Source organism: Bradysia coprophila, unplaced genomic scaffold (genome assembly GCF_014529535.1).
Source record: "Bradysia coprophila strain Holo2 unplaced genomic scaffold, BU_Bcop_v1 contig_151, whole genome shotgun sequence".
Taxonomy (NCBI): Eukaryota; Metazoa; Arthropoda; class Insecta; order Diptera; family Sciaridae; genus Bradysia; species Bradysia coprophila.
This window is the reverse complement of record NW_023503423.1, coordinates 1,183,282-1,199,091: the sequence shown is the minus strand read 5'-3', so window position 1 is coordinate 1,199,091 and position 15,810 is coordinate 1,183,282. Positions and strand designations below refer to the sequence as shown.

General features: G+C 34.4%; 1 protein-coding gene across 4 annotated transcripts in view; it reads right to left on the bottom strand.

Moving 5' to 3' along the window:
* The window catches only part of LOC119074332 (neuronal PAS domain-containing protein 4B), a 38,972-nt gene extending 23,377 nt beyond the window's left edge, over positions 1-15,595 (bottom strand). For all 4 annotated transcript variants that reach the window (XM_037180416.1, XM_037180417.1, XM_037180418.1 and 1 more), the window contains exons 1-2: positions 14,796-15,595; positions 2,614-2,795 (exon numbers count right to left, since the gene is read on the bottom strand). In XM_037180416.1, the coding sequence (XP_037036311.1) occupies positions 2,614-2,795; positions 14,796-14,833 (220 nt within the window). In that variant the 5' untranslated portion in view covers positions 14,834-15,595. The remainder of the gene's footprint in view (positions 1-2,613; positions 2,796-14,795) is intronic.
* Positions 15,596-15,810: the final 215 nt, after the last annotated feature.

The window sequence follows — 15,810 nt, the reverse complement described above, 5'->3', positions numbered from 1 at the left end:
AATCATGTTTTGTCGTTCAGCTAATACCTTAAAATTGAATTTAAGAATTGAAATTCTGAATAATAGCCATTGATAAAACCAGGTCCTATTTTTGAGAATTAATTTTTTGGAATTTTAAGAATCTTTTAGGAAATATTAAGAATCTTATAAAATAACAGGTCACACCGGTATCGGTGGGTCAGATTCCTTGACTGTTGTGTAAATATTTGAAAATTTGAATGAAACAATTAAATGGGTTCATTACTTCACACATGGTGTTATGATTATTGGTGAAAACTTGTCCCAATCAAATCACTCCTTTACACCTCGTACGTAGCAGTTACGAGTTCGAAAACCTACTGGCAGTTTTTCGTCCTTATTCTAAATTTCTAAATTAAATAAAATAGTTTGTAGGACGTCAGAATCCGGAGCTATTCTAATTTTAAGTTAAATTGGAAATGCATTGGTGCGAGCGAGATAAAAATATGTCACATCATTGCATCTCGCCTGCACCCATGTATATCAAACTTTACTTAAAATTGGGATCTATTGTGTTCACAAACATTATTGACGTCGATTCCACATTTAACAGTTCACAGACATTAACGTCGATTCTACATTTTAAACAGAGCCCCACCACTACTGATCTACTCGACCGATTATCCTTATTTGAACACTTGACCAGTAGTATCGAGATGCGATTCTGTTTTTTGGGTTACAGATCATTTTCATTTTTTTTGTAATCTCATTTTTAAATATTGTTAGACCATGACTTTCAGTCAAGTGAATACAAATATTAGGAATTTTTAAAAATGTTTTAGGAGTTTTAAGAATCTTTTAGTAAAATTAATAATATTTAGGAATTCTTAAAATTAGCTTTAATAATTTTAGGAATTTTTAGGACTTTAAGAATCTTTCAGGAAATTTTTTTTTATGAAATGTAAGGATTTTAGGAATTTCAAAAATATTTTACTAATTTTAGGATTTAAAAGAATTTTATGAATTTTTAGTAATTCTAGGAACTGTTAGTAAATTTAGTATTTTTATGAATCAAATTCTTTTTTTGCCATAGGCAATGACTGTTGAAGATTGAACTTAGATTCTCATAAATTCTAATTGAGTTAAATCAATCAAGTTGGCACTTGAGGAAAGACAGTTTTTATGTTTATTCTGTTAGAATCAGCGATTGAATAAACATCACTTTTTAAATCACTGCTTTTATTCCTCACCGCAAACTGGAACCTCTAACAGGTTATGGGCCCAGATCGGGGATAGGGCAGTGAAAAGTAGAAGATGAAGATGGAAATAAAATCGAGAATGAAAGTATGCTGACATGGACTGAAAACGGAGTAGGATTTGGAATATGATTTGGAAAGGAAAGAACGTTTGACGACAGGACTAAAAATGGACGAAAGAATGGATTGCGAGCAATGAAAGAACAAGAAACGGCATCGACGTTGGCAAAGTTTACCGGACGAAAGAAAAGAAAAGAAAAGAAAGGAAAAGAAAAGAAAAGAAAAGAGAAGAAAGTGGAACAGAGTTTGAGCAACAGAACTTGAGCGGAGAGCAACAAAGTTTGAGCAAAAGAAAAAGGATACAAAAGAAGAAGAAAACTATAAGAGAAGAAGAAGACAAAAGAAGAAGAAGAAGATGGAGGAGAGGATGATAAACAGAACAAAAGAAGAAAACAGAAGGCGGAAGACGAAGACGGAAGGCAATAAGACGAAGGTGGAAGATTCATTGGGACAATGGTTGAGAAATCGGTCGCCGCAGAGTCGGTCGTTGGTGGCAAAGTTGCATGTGAAGGCTTCGATAGTTCTTCGTACGGCGGAGTGTATGGTTATGATGGAGAAGCTGGTTACGGCAGTCCATATGGTTCTGGTTAAGGAGGAAGTTAACGGAGACGAAGACTTAAGATAAAATTTGATTTATTATGTTGTCGCTATGCAACGGAGGATGATATTTATTCAAGTGGTAGAATTTATGGGAATGAGAAGAAGTGTTGAAGATTGAACTTAGCATTCTCATAAATTCTAATTGAGTTAAATCAATCAAGTTGGCACTTGAGGAAAGACAGTTTTTATGTTTATTCTGTTAGAATAAGCGATTGAATAAACATCACTTTTTGTATCACTGCTTTTATTCCTCACCGCAAAGTGGAACCTCTAACAATGACAGGCAAAATCAACCCTCATAAGTTAGGGATGAAACTATAAATTTAAAAAAAAAAAATATCTGAAAAAGTTACTACAAATCTTATAGGTTCTCCTCTATCGTACGGGACTGAAAACGTTAAGCTAAATTCTTTATTCTCATCATTTGCATTTATCATCATCATTTCACCATTGATCGTCAATTCAATGGGTAAGTAATTTTAGAGTTGTGTATTTTACAATCGGATATTCAATGGGTCCGATAGATTGATAGTTGTTCCTACAAGGCTTACACTATACATTCAGCTTCAGTCCAAATAAGGATGTGAAACGTTATTAATACAGAGGCACTTAAAAGCATGAATTAATACTGACTTCGAATACAGCCCAGCTACCATGGAAATCATTATGTATATTATATGGGTGAGACGAGACATCTATTCAAAGTCACGGAAAAGCGAAATGAATGCAGTCAACTTACCCTGTTGAAAGTAATTTGCTTTTCTAACGTATACGCATACAAGTGCCATTAACTGCAGCTGTGACAGTCTTTGTCTTGTTGATTGTGGTAGAGGTAACAGATCTCGTAAATTTGCTATTTCGGCATTGATTAAATCTCGCCGTAGCTTTGATGCACCTTTTGTGGATTTGTTTGCATCAAACCTGAAATCGAAAAGAATTGTTTAGTACTCGCACGGAAAACATGTAAATTACGTTAAAATAATTAATTCTAATTTCAGCATGTCGTCACACACACCGTCCATACCCATCGGACATGTGTCAAGACTCGAAACATTTTTTTTTAATTTCACACGAAGATACCTGCATAACAATCATTACATTGCCAATCAGACCAATTTTCGTTCAACACAAAATACTATAATGCGGCTGTATCAACGGCCGAAAGAAAAACTCAATTTTTATATTCAGCGTCAAAGGTCATAACTGGAAATATCTTCCAATATTCACAATGTGAATTTCACATGCGAATTTAAACCACAGGCTGATTTAAATAATGTGCATTTTATTAGCGATTCGACTAGTTTTGATTGTAAACATAATCATCTGACAAAGAAATCAATAAGTATACGTTATTGGCGAAACAAATTGTCATCATTATGTCAAACAAATTTCACGTAATTTTCTTTCATAATAAGCCCACTTCTAGATGAATGTGGTTGTGAAAAGTTGAATTTTTATTTTTTTACAACAAATTTTTAAACTGTGTCAAATGGGATCAAAAAAATCTATCTTTTCCATCTGTCAAAATGACGTTTTCAATGTCAAACGAAAAAGTACCCCAAGGCAAGTTATATAAACTGATCTTCGGTCCAAGGGGGTAATCACTAGTAAATCAGTAAATCAAGTAAATCACGGTAAATCACAAAAAATTTTGAAAATTTTTTGAAAAATTTTTGAAAAATTTTTAATTGTCACTGGATTACATTTCGAAGTATCGTGGCCGTAAACATATAGGATAAATTTCATGAACTAATACAAATTGAAGTAAATAGATTCAAATTTAGTAGAAACTTCATTTTTGATTTACTTGATTTACTGTGATTTACTGTGATTTACCGTGATTTACCGTGATTTACTGAGCTAGTAAATCAGTGATTACCCCTCGCTTCGGTACCCTCACTCGCATCGTATCATGTTGAAAGAGAAGCAAACACTTCGACTAGTACCCCAAATATACAAGGTAGATATAGTTGGGGATGTAATGCCATTCAGACGTTCGGCCCCAATATATTATCTATCTTGCTAACTGAGATAGCCTCGGCATTAAATGGAAATAGCAGAAAAAACTGTTGTAACTCGTAGTAGTCTTCCAATCAATCTGATTGATTGGCTGTGAAACTTACTTTGTTCATTCCGTTCGATCTCTTAGAACTCAACATCTACCGCTCCAACTTTGTTCTCAATAAAACAATAATATTCGGATTCAATCAAGTTATCTTATTCATCCTGTTACGCGAACCCTCAACTTCCAACAGGTTATGGGCCCAGTCGCCCAGTATTCAGTAGAATAACGATTAACGTGAGGGATCCTGCGTGTGCACATCAAATAGCGACAGACGGAGAAACGAAACAACTGTGGACGTCGTGCAGGAGAAAGTGAATGTGGGAGAAACGATGCAAATAAGGTTTCACGTCAGGGCTTCCAGCTGGTTAACTTAGTACTCGAAAGACATGAATATTGTTGGCATTAGTGGTTAACATTAAATGTGGCACATCTGAAATGACTTCATTTTTTCGTCTTGTTGGTCGAGTTGGATAGGCGCTAAATTTATAAACCAGCGGTTGCTAGTTCAATCCCAGTGCTAGACAACATGAGCAAAAATGCTTTCACTTTAGATTTTGATGTCTAGTTATGTTTCACTTAATAAAAATTAAAATTTGATGGTTTTACACCAGAGTTCACAGGAACTCATAATTCTCGTATTTATACTCGAAAGTCGAATCGAAGAAGGTCAGAGTTTGTACAAGTTTGTCGAAAGAAAATCGCGACGAACAACTATCCGAATCAAGTTCCATACAGTTTTCTGAAGGAGAAGTGGACATGGTTGTCACAGAAATTTCTAGACATAAGTTAAATATGGTGAATGTCACAGGACTAAGCTGTTTGCATGATTAAGGAGTGTTGGGAATAGTAGTAATTCTGCAATCAATCTAGTTGCCTGAGAAATTTACTGTGTTCATTCTGTTTCGATCTCTGTAGAACGAAAGATCGTTCAATTACTTTGTCCTGCTACGTGAGTCTTAAACTTCCCTTTTGAAAGTGTTTTGACATTTGTCATGTATTTGAAGTCTCGTTTTCATTCATTTTCAACATTTGTTGCTCAAAAATACATTTGGGAGTTTGCTTTTATCACAAAATTGCCTCGTGTAATGAATTACTTGCACAGAATCTACTGTAACCTACTATTACTCACTAAGCCCCCGACAAATGGTTTTGAATGCTCATGTTCCCAGTGAGAATAATTTGTTGTCTTGCGGCCAGAAAATGCGTCATGACAATACTCTCTCTAGCAAACAAACTCTCAGCTCTCTGTGTCAAATTTTCATATTTTTTTTTTTGGATTCCACAAACACTATTCTACATGTATCAACGCTGTAATTTACATGTAAATTGGCTGCTTGATTCTTTCACCACCCTAATAAAAGTAGTTTGGTTGCTAGAGATAGTGTGGGTCATGACCGTCTCGCTCGCTCGGCCTTTGCATTTTCTGGTCGCTTGTATTGTCTTGTCGTACTGTACTGATGGCACTAAATTACGTTATTCTAAGTCTTTTACACGTTCGTTGCGGAAAGAAAATGACGAAATGTCGTCTTTTCGTACATTATGGTAGCACTAAATTTTCATAGATTTTTCCGAACTAGTGAGTTAAGGTCTTGACGCTCATATATTGGTAACACTGTACAAAACGTACATGGAAATGTTTTATCGTAATAAAAAGTTGTGCCTTCAAAATAACTGCTTTATTCAATCACCATTTCAATTTCTAATCTTCGTCGTCTCCTATAAATGTTACAACAAAGAATTCTATTAGCATTATATGACTCAAAATTGAATGTACCTTCTATTATTTTGTAAATAGTTCCCGCGCTTGTTAGACGATGAACTATTGGTGTGTGGGTGGTACGTACAGTGTACACAGAAATCGTAACAATGCGATGTTAAGGTGTAACCATGAGATTTTATTGAATTTTATCACAAAACAGTAGCAAGAACAAAACGGTTGTCCCATTATTATCCAAAAATAATTTTAAACTAGTCTTTGTCCAAGGTTCGAACAGCTAAGATTACACGTACGCAGCTATTGAGGCATGAGTGAGATGTTTTACAAACTACGTAAACTGGACGGAATCTTTTTGGTTGGTAAGATTGGTGATTCCACTTCCACAAATGATTTGGAATCATCCAAAACTTCAGCCCATCACAGAAGCGGTTCGACATGATCTTTTCTAAACTTTTTTATTCTTGATATTGAATTCAACTTGAGTAGAGGTTAGGAAACATTTTTTAAATGGAAGACAGGCGCTTATGTCATGAGTCAGCCCTAAAGATGTAATGGCTAAAAGGTTGCAAGTCATCTCAATTTTACATAAATTTTGTATATTGAAGTTCTTCAGACTTCTTCCCTTGATTGTAAGTCTAACTTAAACCAACAAATCACTAGAAAATCTTGGTCACAGAATGTGTTTGTCGTATGAAAATGTTTGTCAAACTTTTTCAATTTAGTGTATGCAAGATAGATCGAGCAGTTCTCAACTTTCCAAACACTTTTTTTTATTCGACGGGAAATGGAATTCCTGAGAAAAAGTTTGAAGATGGGCTCACCAAAAAAATTCTGCATCGCAAAATGGTAGATGCTCAATGACAAACCTACGAGAACTTTAATCTGCCACATGCGACGCAGAATTTTTTTGGTAAATTTTTTGTTGAAAATTTTTCAGTCAAAATTCTGTTGGTTCAAATTTTTTCTGAAAAAATTGATTGTCGAATGGTTTGGAAAACTAGGCCAGCTAATTTGAATTAATTGGCTGTGAAATTTAATTTTGCGTAACGACGCTGATTGCGTCACCTCTAGCCATATCACTTGTTTTAGAAGTTATCACACATATAGACTGTAGACTGCGTCCAACTTTGCTCTAAAAGAGTTTTTGCCGCGGTATCAGTCGTTTTAGAAGCTAGGTCTGAAAGTGGGTTTTGACCCTGCTGGCGGTCCAAAAAGATTTTGGTTAAAAAAATTGTTGATGAAAAAAATTGTCCACATAGCTACATACTGACTATATATAGGTCCAAATAGCTATTACCTAACCATATAGCTATATACGAACTATATATAGGTTCATATAGCTATATACGAACTATATATAGGTTCATATAGCTATATAAGAGCTATATATAGGTCCAGATGGTTATATAGTAACTGTATATAGGTACATATAGCTATATACTAACTATATACAGGTTCATATAGCTATATACTAACTATATATTGGTCCATATAGCTATATACTAACTAAATATAGCTATATCCTACATATACATATGTCAATTGAAGAAATTGTATTTGAATTGTTCACGATCAAGAAAAAATCGAGATTACATTAGGTACTCTCAAAAGTGACCAAATTTTCCCAACTGCCCAACATACCCCGAAAGTAGCCAAATTGTTCTAATTTCCCACCATGTAAACCGTAATATTCAAAAACTTTAAATTTTGCTACCAAATTACAACCAACTTCACAACAATAATCACAGCACATCATCACAACATTTCCATCACAAAATGGCTGTACATTTTTATATGAGAGAAATGGATCCGAAAATTAATTAATTAATTCCACAAAATTCTGATTTTTCCTCCGGTAATTTTAAACCTACATAGTCGAGTGATAGCTCGTTTTGTTCGTATTTAAAGCGTGAATATTATGGAATAGATTTTGTGATGATATAGACCAAAGGGTAGAAACTGAAATTTTCGGCTATACATAGTTGACGCGTCTCAAAACATTTTCTTCGTTATTTTCCGCTATCGCTCCGGACATGATGAAGCAAGACCATTTTATGGTATTTTTTGAAACAAATGCAAAAATCTATGGAGAAAATCAGGCAGTCAAGGGATCCGACCCACCCAAAAGGTGAAGCCTAGTATAGACTTTGCAAGGTAAATATATGGTCGGAAGGTAATGTCATACTTGGATTCAATTTACTTTACATCTCTTCACTTCTTTAAAAACACAAAATTGCTTAGAAACCTGAGCCATCTGTTTTGTGATAGGCACAACACTTTTGTGTAACACAAGTAAATCATGGATTGGATGATTGGATTGGATGGTAAGGGGGTTAGCCCAGCACCTAAGCCTCTAGTGGGCCTGTTGTGCTATTGCACAAGTCACTTGATCAGATGAATTGTGATTTTTCATCATATCTCTCCGGACTCAGATAGTTCACAAATCGACCGTGTAAACGTCCCATACGTTGTGAATTCTCTAAGCCACGAGTGGTATGCGAAGACCACAACCATCACTAATGACTCATGCATTTTCCCAATGAGCGACTAGTCGATCATAGATGGCGCTTATCCTACAGTCTGTTGTAAATTGTGAATTGTGTCATTGACATTATGTCAATATGGCGTGATTGTTGCGAAGAAATCGAATATTGGATTTCTTTGAAATTTGCGACTTTGTTGCGGTCGTACAGCCATTCGATAACTAATAGCGAGTGCTTAATCACCAAGTGATTAGAATAAAACCAGGCAAGCATTTTTGCACCGGGAGTCGAACCCGGGACCTCTTAAGTATGAGTCCTATGCTCTACCGATTGAGCTACCTGGACGGCCTTAAGTAAATCATAGTCAACCATTTGACAAAAAGGTGTCATTAGCATCGAACTATTGTGCTAGGCCGCGCGTCTGAATGGCATTACCTCCGCCCATTTATTTACCTTGAGACTTTGTACATTGCATGGTAGACAACTTAACATAAATGGACGATTGTATTTTCGATTGAAACAGACTAGCGTTATTAGTCGGGTTCACTCGCTCTACGTTTTTCGTATTTTTCATTGGGATTGAAGAGTTGTGGAACAAATTTTTTTTTTCTAAAATCGACATTTTTCGTATATTTTTGGCGAACGGAACCATAATTTCTGCCGAAACAACTGCAACAAATGAAGCGAAACTTTCTATACCAGCCTGTCTAAAACAATCAGATTAATTTAAGTAATAGATTTGACAACTGTTCTAATGAAACGTCCACAGTTTAAGAATCCCTTACACCACCTTAATCGATGAGGCGACATAACTACACGGTCAATATCGTCAGGAACGATATTATCGTTTTTTAGACGTCTAAAAAGATCGTCTAAAAAACGATATTATCGTCCAAAAAAATTTCATCCAGGACGATAATATCGTCTAAAATTATAAATTTTAAAATATTTTCAGGACGATATTATCGTTTTCTTGACGATATTATCGTTTAAAAAAACGATAATATCGTTTTTAAACGATAATATCGTTTTTTTGGACGATACTATCGTTTTTTTGATGATACCATCGTCTAAAAAACGATATTATCGTTCAAAAAACGATATCGTTTTTTTGACGATAATATCGTCCTGGATGAAAATATCCGCTGGACGATATTATCGTTATTTTCTTTTTCTGAACAAATTTATCGTTATTTTGGACGATATTATCGTCCTGTGCGATAATTTTTGGGACGATAATATCGTTTTTAATTAATTTATTTTTTTAAATTTGAGATGATAATATCGTCCAGGACGATAATATCGTTTTTAATTTATTTAAAATAAAAATTCTAGACGATAATATCGTCCTGGGCGATATTATCGTTCTGGATGGTTGTTGAAGACGAAACACAAAATCTTGTAGATAAACACCTTTTCATAGACGGCAAATATATATTAAAAATTGGTTCATTTGGTTCCGTAAATTTAAATTTTATATAGAAAAATTACACAGACTAATTATGAGACGATGCGAGAAAAAAAAATTAACTCCTAAGTTCCGACACCGTTCCGGCGCCCGGCTCGCATTGCGACCCTCCGCTTCGCTCCGGGGCAATGGGCCGGATCGCTCGACGTGTTAAAACGCTTTTTATGTACAATCAAAGTTGGTATTCATTTCGTAAAAAGATGAATTATTTAGGGACGAACTAAACGCCTTTTTTAAACACTGATGTGTAGGTGATTTCCTCTGACAATTGTTTTTCGATATTTTGGAAGAGAATTCGGTTCTTGCTGCACCTCTGAGTAAAATTGAGTCCTGGACAATATTACCACCCAAAACTAAACGATAATATCGTCCTGGGCGATATTATCGTTTTTTTAAACGATAGTATCGTCCTGGACGATATTATCGTTTAAGAAAACGATAATATCGCCCAGGACGATATTATCGTTTTGGACGATATTATCGTACAGAAAACGAAAATATCCATTAGATTTTCTAGAACGGTAATATCGTCCAGAAAACGATAATATCGTTTTTTGAACGATAATATCGACAAGAAAACGATACTATCGTCCAGACAATTTTTTAGAATTTTTCAATTTAGACGATATTATCGTCCTGGATGAAAATTTTTTGGGCGATAATATCGATTTTTTGGACGATAGTATCGTTTAAAAAACGATAATATCGATTTTGAGACGATACTATCGTCCAAAAAACGATATTATCGTTTTTTTGGACGATACTATCGTCTAAAATAGATATTATCGTTTTTTAGACGATAGTATCGTTTTTTAGACAATAGTATCGTCCAAAAAAACGATAATATCGTTCCTGACGATATTGACGGTGTGCCACCACCTTAATCAAATTATTTTTAAAAAAAATAGAAAGAAAAAACAACAAATAGTCAGACAATTGAAAACTATAAAGCAACACCGTGTCAATATAAATATTCATCAGCAGGTATAGATGTATAACGGCTATTGTTCAATTTCTTATTGCATCTTAGACCAACAAATTTTAATTTTAATTTTCATGCCTAACGAGAGACTGATTTTCGGTGGGATTTTTATTTCTCTTGAAATTTTTGAATAATTTATTTTAATTGCATACGTTTTAAAATTGAAATTACCATAACCACTTTGAACGAAACCGTTAAAAGACATAAAAATTGTTCGACGGTGGCACGGTGGCACGCGCTCTACATAATTCATTCGGGGAAACAATTAATGTGTTCATTTTCTTATAGAAGTGCGTCAATTTGAATAACAATTTTCAATTTATTTAATTTGATTTTAAAATTGTTTTCCAACTTGTTTGTTTCAATTGAAATTCAACAACAGGAACAATTGAATCGACGAAAACAAAAAAAAAATGATTTTTTGATAGGAAAATGTTAATTTATTCTTTCCATGGATATGTGGATGTGATGCTTCTGGTAAGATATATTTATTAACTTAGTTGGAAGAAGAAAATTTGTGGCGGCCACTAGTCACCCAGAGTATTGCTTTCCATTAATTTTCTCATCCATTGTATTGTAAGATAAGAGAGGAATGGTCATAATTGTAAAACGCAGCATTACTGTCGATCCGATGTCCCAGGAGTCATTATTACTTGGTTTGAATAAAACACACAACCATGCCATATAGATCTCTTCAGTTGACGAAACTAATGTAACTAAATTACAGCCAACGTCACAAAAGCGGAATATTTTTTACATGCTACATGCGTCGAAAACCGTACTTTTCATGTTTTAAGCACTTCTTTCGACGCCCTCAGCATGTAAAATCCATTACATAACTCGGGATAAAAATGAAAAGTCTCGTTTTCGTGTGTTTATTGACCTCGGCTTCGCCTCGGATCAACAAAATTCACACGAAAACTCTACTTTTCATCTTTTTATCCCTAGCCATGTAAAATACTATTAAATTCCGAGAAATTCAACATAGACCTACCCCCTTTATCATTTTTCGGAACAATTTAGTGATTTCATTGAGCCTAACTTGAAATATAAACATTTCTCGGTTACTTCAAATTGTTCAATTAACTTTTTAGTTAGAATTTTCAGTTTATTCGTTTTTGCAACAAATAATTCAAATATTACGCCGTTTCGTGAAGTTTGCTGTTAGTTAGTTAGCAGCAAAAATTTGGCATGCGATCGAACTGCAAGTGGTCAAAATTTTGATCTATACAACACACATTAGTCATTTGTGTACCTGTTTTGGACGATTGATTTTAGGCAATTTCGCAGATTGTAGGCCGAACGAAGTGAGGTCTACAAGCGAAAGTGCCTTAAATCAACCGTCCCAAACAGGTGCACATGTGAGTTTTCATGCAGAGGGCCGGAAACCCGAGAAAATTCGAAAAATTGCTCTCATTTTCGGCCCCGAAGCATGAAAACATATTTGAAAGTTTGGCGGCTTTTTCGCGCTAGAAGCAGTATGGCCTTATCAAACGAGTTTTGACATTTGATAGAAAGCTAACATCGCAAAAGCGGAATTTTTTTTTAAATTCCTGCAAATTCAGCAACAAATTTTAGACCTTTTTTGAGTAATTCAAAACGCTTGTATTTTCCTTGACTTCAATATAAACATTTAACGATTACTAAAAGTGAGTTTAATTCAATTTTCCATTAGCATTTTCTATGTTAAAGTATAGTTTCCACTTAAAGAGAGCACTCCGTTTAGCCTCCGTCTACATGACAGTTGTAAAATAGAACAAAAGAACTGTCACGCAAACGGAGTGGAAATTGAATTTATTTCAATTTTTTACTCCGTTTACGTGACAGTTCCTTTGTTCTATTTTACAACTGTCATGTAGACGGAGGCTAAACGGAGTGCTCTTTTTAAGTGAAAACTATACTTAACTGTTTCGTTAAAAAAATATTTCAAAAACAATCCCTCTTTGCGAAGTTGGCTGTGTTTAGTTTGCACACAAATTTTGGCATGAAATCGCACTGCCAGTGCTCAACCGAAGAGATCTTGTCGGATCACACTAAGACACTTCAAGTGGTTGTTTTAACGTTGCAACGAGAAAGTGCAACGGACGCTGTCTTCAACATCACACAATGTACAGCTAGCTGAAGATAGAAGAGGCAACCTAAGTAGTGAAATAACGGTCGGACAACAAAAGATGCCGAAATAAAAATAATAATCAGAAAACGCTAATTTTGGCAGCCTACATCGTATTTAACTCAATTAAAACAACAAATATGTCCCAACGTTTATTAAAACAAAGCCCGACCTCCGAAATTTTCTCATTTACTGAAAAACTGAAAGACCTTCGCAGCCTTATTGCGCACAGAGTACCTTCTAGAAAATTTCGGTTGGCCTGTAGAGGCACCACAATTTTTTTTTCTTCAGTAATTCATTCCTTGCGCTCTATTTTCATTTGACATAACTTCACTCTGGTAAATACCTTATGAAATGTCATAGCCGTAAAGTTGCTTCACAATAAAATAGATCGCTGACATTGATGAAATGTAATAGAAATTTACGAAAATCTATTACAGTTGAGCTTTATTTTCGAAACATCAGTTCCCTCCAGCTTTCTGCTATTTTTTACCCCGTGATAATTTTTAACCTCGTTCAGTTTTTTCGTATAATAACACAGATATTTGTGCCACCGCAAATAACTGTGTGCTGAAACAAAATTTTTGTTTCGTTTAGTTTCAATGAATATTTGTGACAAATATTTTGCTGGCACAATTTTTTCTGTAGTTCCAGTAAATATTCACAATAACTGACGAAATGTCATGAGCACTCTATGGTTGAACGAATTGCTCCTTCGATGCATCTCGTAAAAGGATGAATTGGTTGAACGAATCGCTTCTTTGCTGCATTAGGAGTCCATAGGAAATTCATCTTTTAACAAAACACATCCTAAAATCGTTTTGTTCAACCATATGAGACTCATCCTTTTTCGAAATGTATTGAAAAATCGTTTTGTTTAGACCATGCCATTTCGTCAGGCGGAGAGCACACGAGAAACTTTGCGTTCGACAATTATGCTGCGTTTTTCATGGTAATTCGATATTCACTATAGCCCAAACAATGAAAAACACTTGTTTACGCTGTGGTGAATATCGAATTACAATGGAAAACACAGCATAATTGTCGATCCCATCAATGCAAAAATTGCTCGTGTGCTTTCGGCCTCAGCGATTTTAAATATTGTGTCAACGAAAGCATTTGCTGAAACTGAACCAAACAAAAATTTTGTGTCCGTACAAACATTTGTACAAGGAAAAACTGAACGAACTTCAAAAAAGTTTTTGACAGCGCGAAAATTGTCAACACAAAATCTGTCCTTATCTCAAACGGGATATAATTTTTCTGTTTATTTAAATTGATAGACTGTTATGATCAGAGCGAGAAAACCAAAGACTAGTTATTGTAACTTGCCTTGGGGTACTTGTCAAAGTATTTTGTTTCTCTTTCAACGTAAAATTCGGTTACATTTATCGATCGTTAAAATTGCAGCTCCGACACTACTTTTTTGATCGGATAACTGACAGTTGTTAAATTTAAAAGCCCTGACAGGAATTGAACTTTTGAAGGGCAAATTGAGGCTCCAAATATTGATACAACATTGACACGAATATTAAGTTTCGAAAATTTAAAAATCTCATTTTAACCTACTTTTCGAAGGTACAATCAGTCAAGGGTTCTACTACTACGTAATCTCCTTCAAATTTTTTTTCCCCAAGGTTTCATATTTCTATCAAACTCTGTAAATTCACCTGTTGAGTTCAGGCAGACGAGATACCCAATTTGATCAGAATTTGTTAATTTTATCGGAAGATTAAACTACAGGCAACAATGTTGAATATGTATCACATATGTTATAGTGCAGGGTTGTAAGCGCACCTTCTCTATTATTACTAATCCGGACCTATTATTGGTAGGTCTATTTACCGAAATTTCCCAAAATCTACGGTAATTTAGTGGAAATCTACCAAAATGTATTGAACTTACAGAAACCAAAATTCGGTAAATTTTCGCTATAATCACGCAATCCATCAGGAATATTACAAAAACGATTTATTTTAATCTTAAAGGATTTCCACTGCTTCATTCATTTTACGTGTTACAAAAGGTCAAAGGTCAATTGTGATTAAAATCCACCAAATCGAATTCAAAGAACAATTTTTTTTTATTCCAAATACCTCGTAAACATTTCGGATGACAGGATATTGGTACTCATATAAATGCCGGAACTTCCAAATCTTTGGTAAGCGGTAAATCATCAAGTAAACATACTTGGTAACAACAACAAAAAATGCACTTAATTATCACAAAATAGAAGAAATTATTCTCACAAGCACAAATTACATTTATCACATTCCTTCCCAGTTAATTGAATACACGTTCCATTCCTTTCCGTTCTACACCAAGAACATTGGTATTTATGAAATTATGTTGTTACGATTGTTAAACGTAAAATTTTCGATATATAATTTGAGATTCGAAAATGATCGACTCCAATTTATTCAACAATGAAAAAAAAAGATCAAATTTTTGTGCTCTGGTTCTCTTCTTTTTTCTATTTCCCAGTTTTTTCCGTTTTCATCACTTTTTTATTATCAAACAAATTCTCTGAATTCTTATCTTCTTCGTTAAAGAAAAATGATTTCACTTTTAGAGATAGTGGCGGTTCAGTTATGACTCCACTTCGTTACTACCTCCAAACTCTATTTCCGCACTTTTCTTTTATTATCAATATTGATGAACAGCAAAAATTAAAATTTCAAAAAAAAAACGGCAAAAACCATTCATCACATTTTTAGAATCACCACCCACAATTTCAAACAAAACAACATTTGAATAATCCTCTTATCACTTCCAAAATGTCCTTATCACAAGGATCTAATTTAAAAAAAAAATCAACTCGCAACTAGACCGAAGAGCCTAAAATTCTATCCAGAATGAACCGTCGTGGAAGCACGTCTTGCGCATGATAATCCGCGATGCCTTCTAAAACAATACTAAACCATTACCTTTTATTATTATATTCGTTCAGCTAAAAAAAAGACGTTAAACTATAAGGTAAAATACAAACAACGAGGCAAATACACATTTTTAACCATTATGCATAAAGGTTACTTCTCTCTATATATATCTCGATACACTGTATTGGAACGTTATATATGTAAAATGGAAAATATATTCAAATTCTAATAT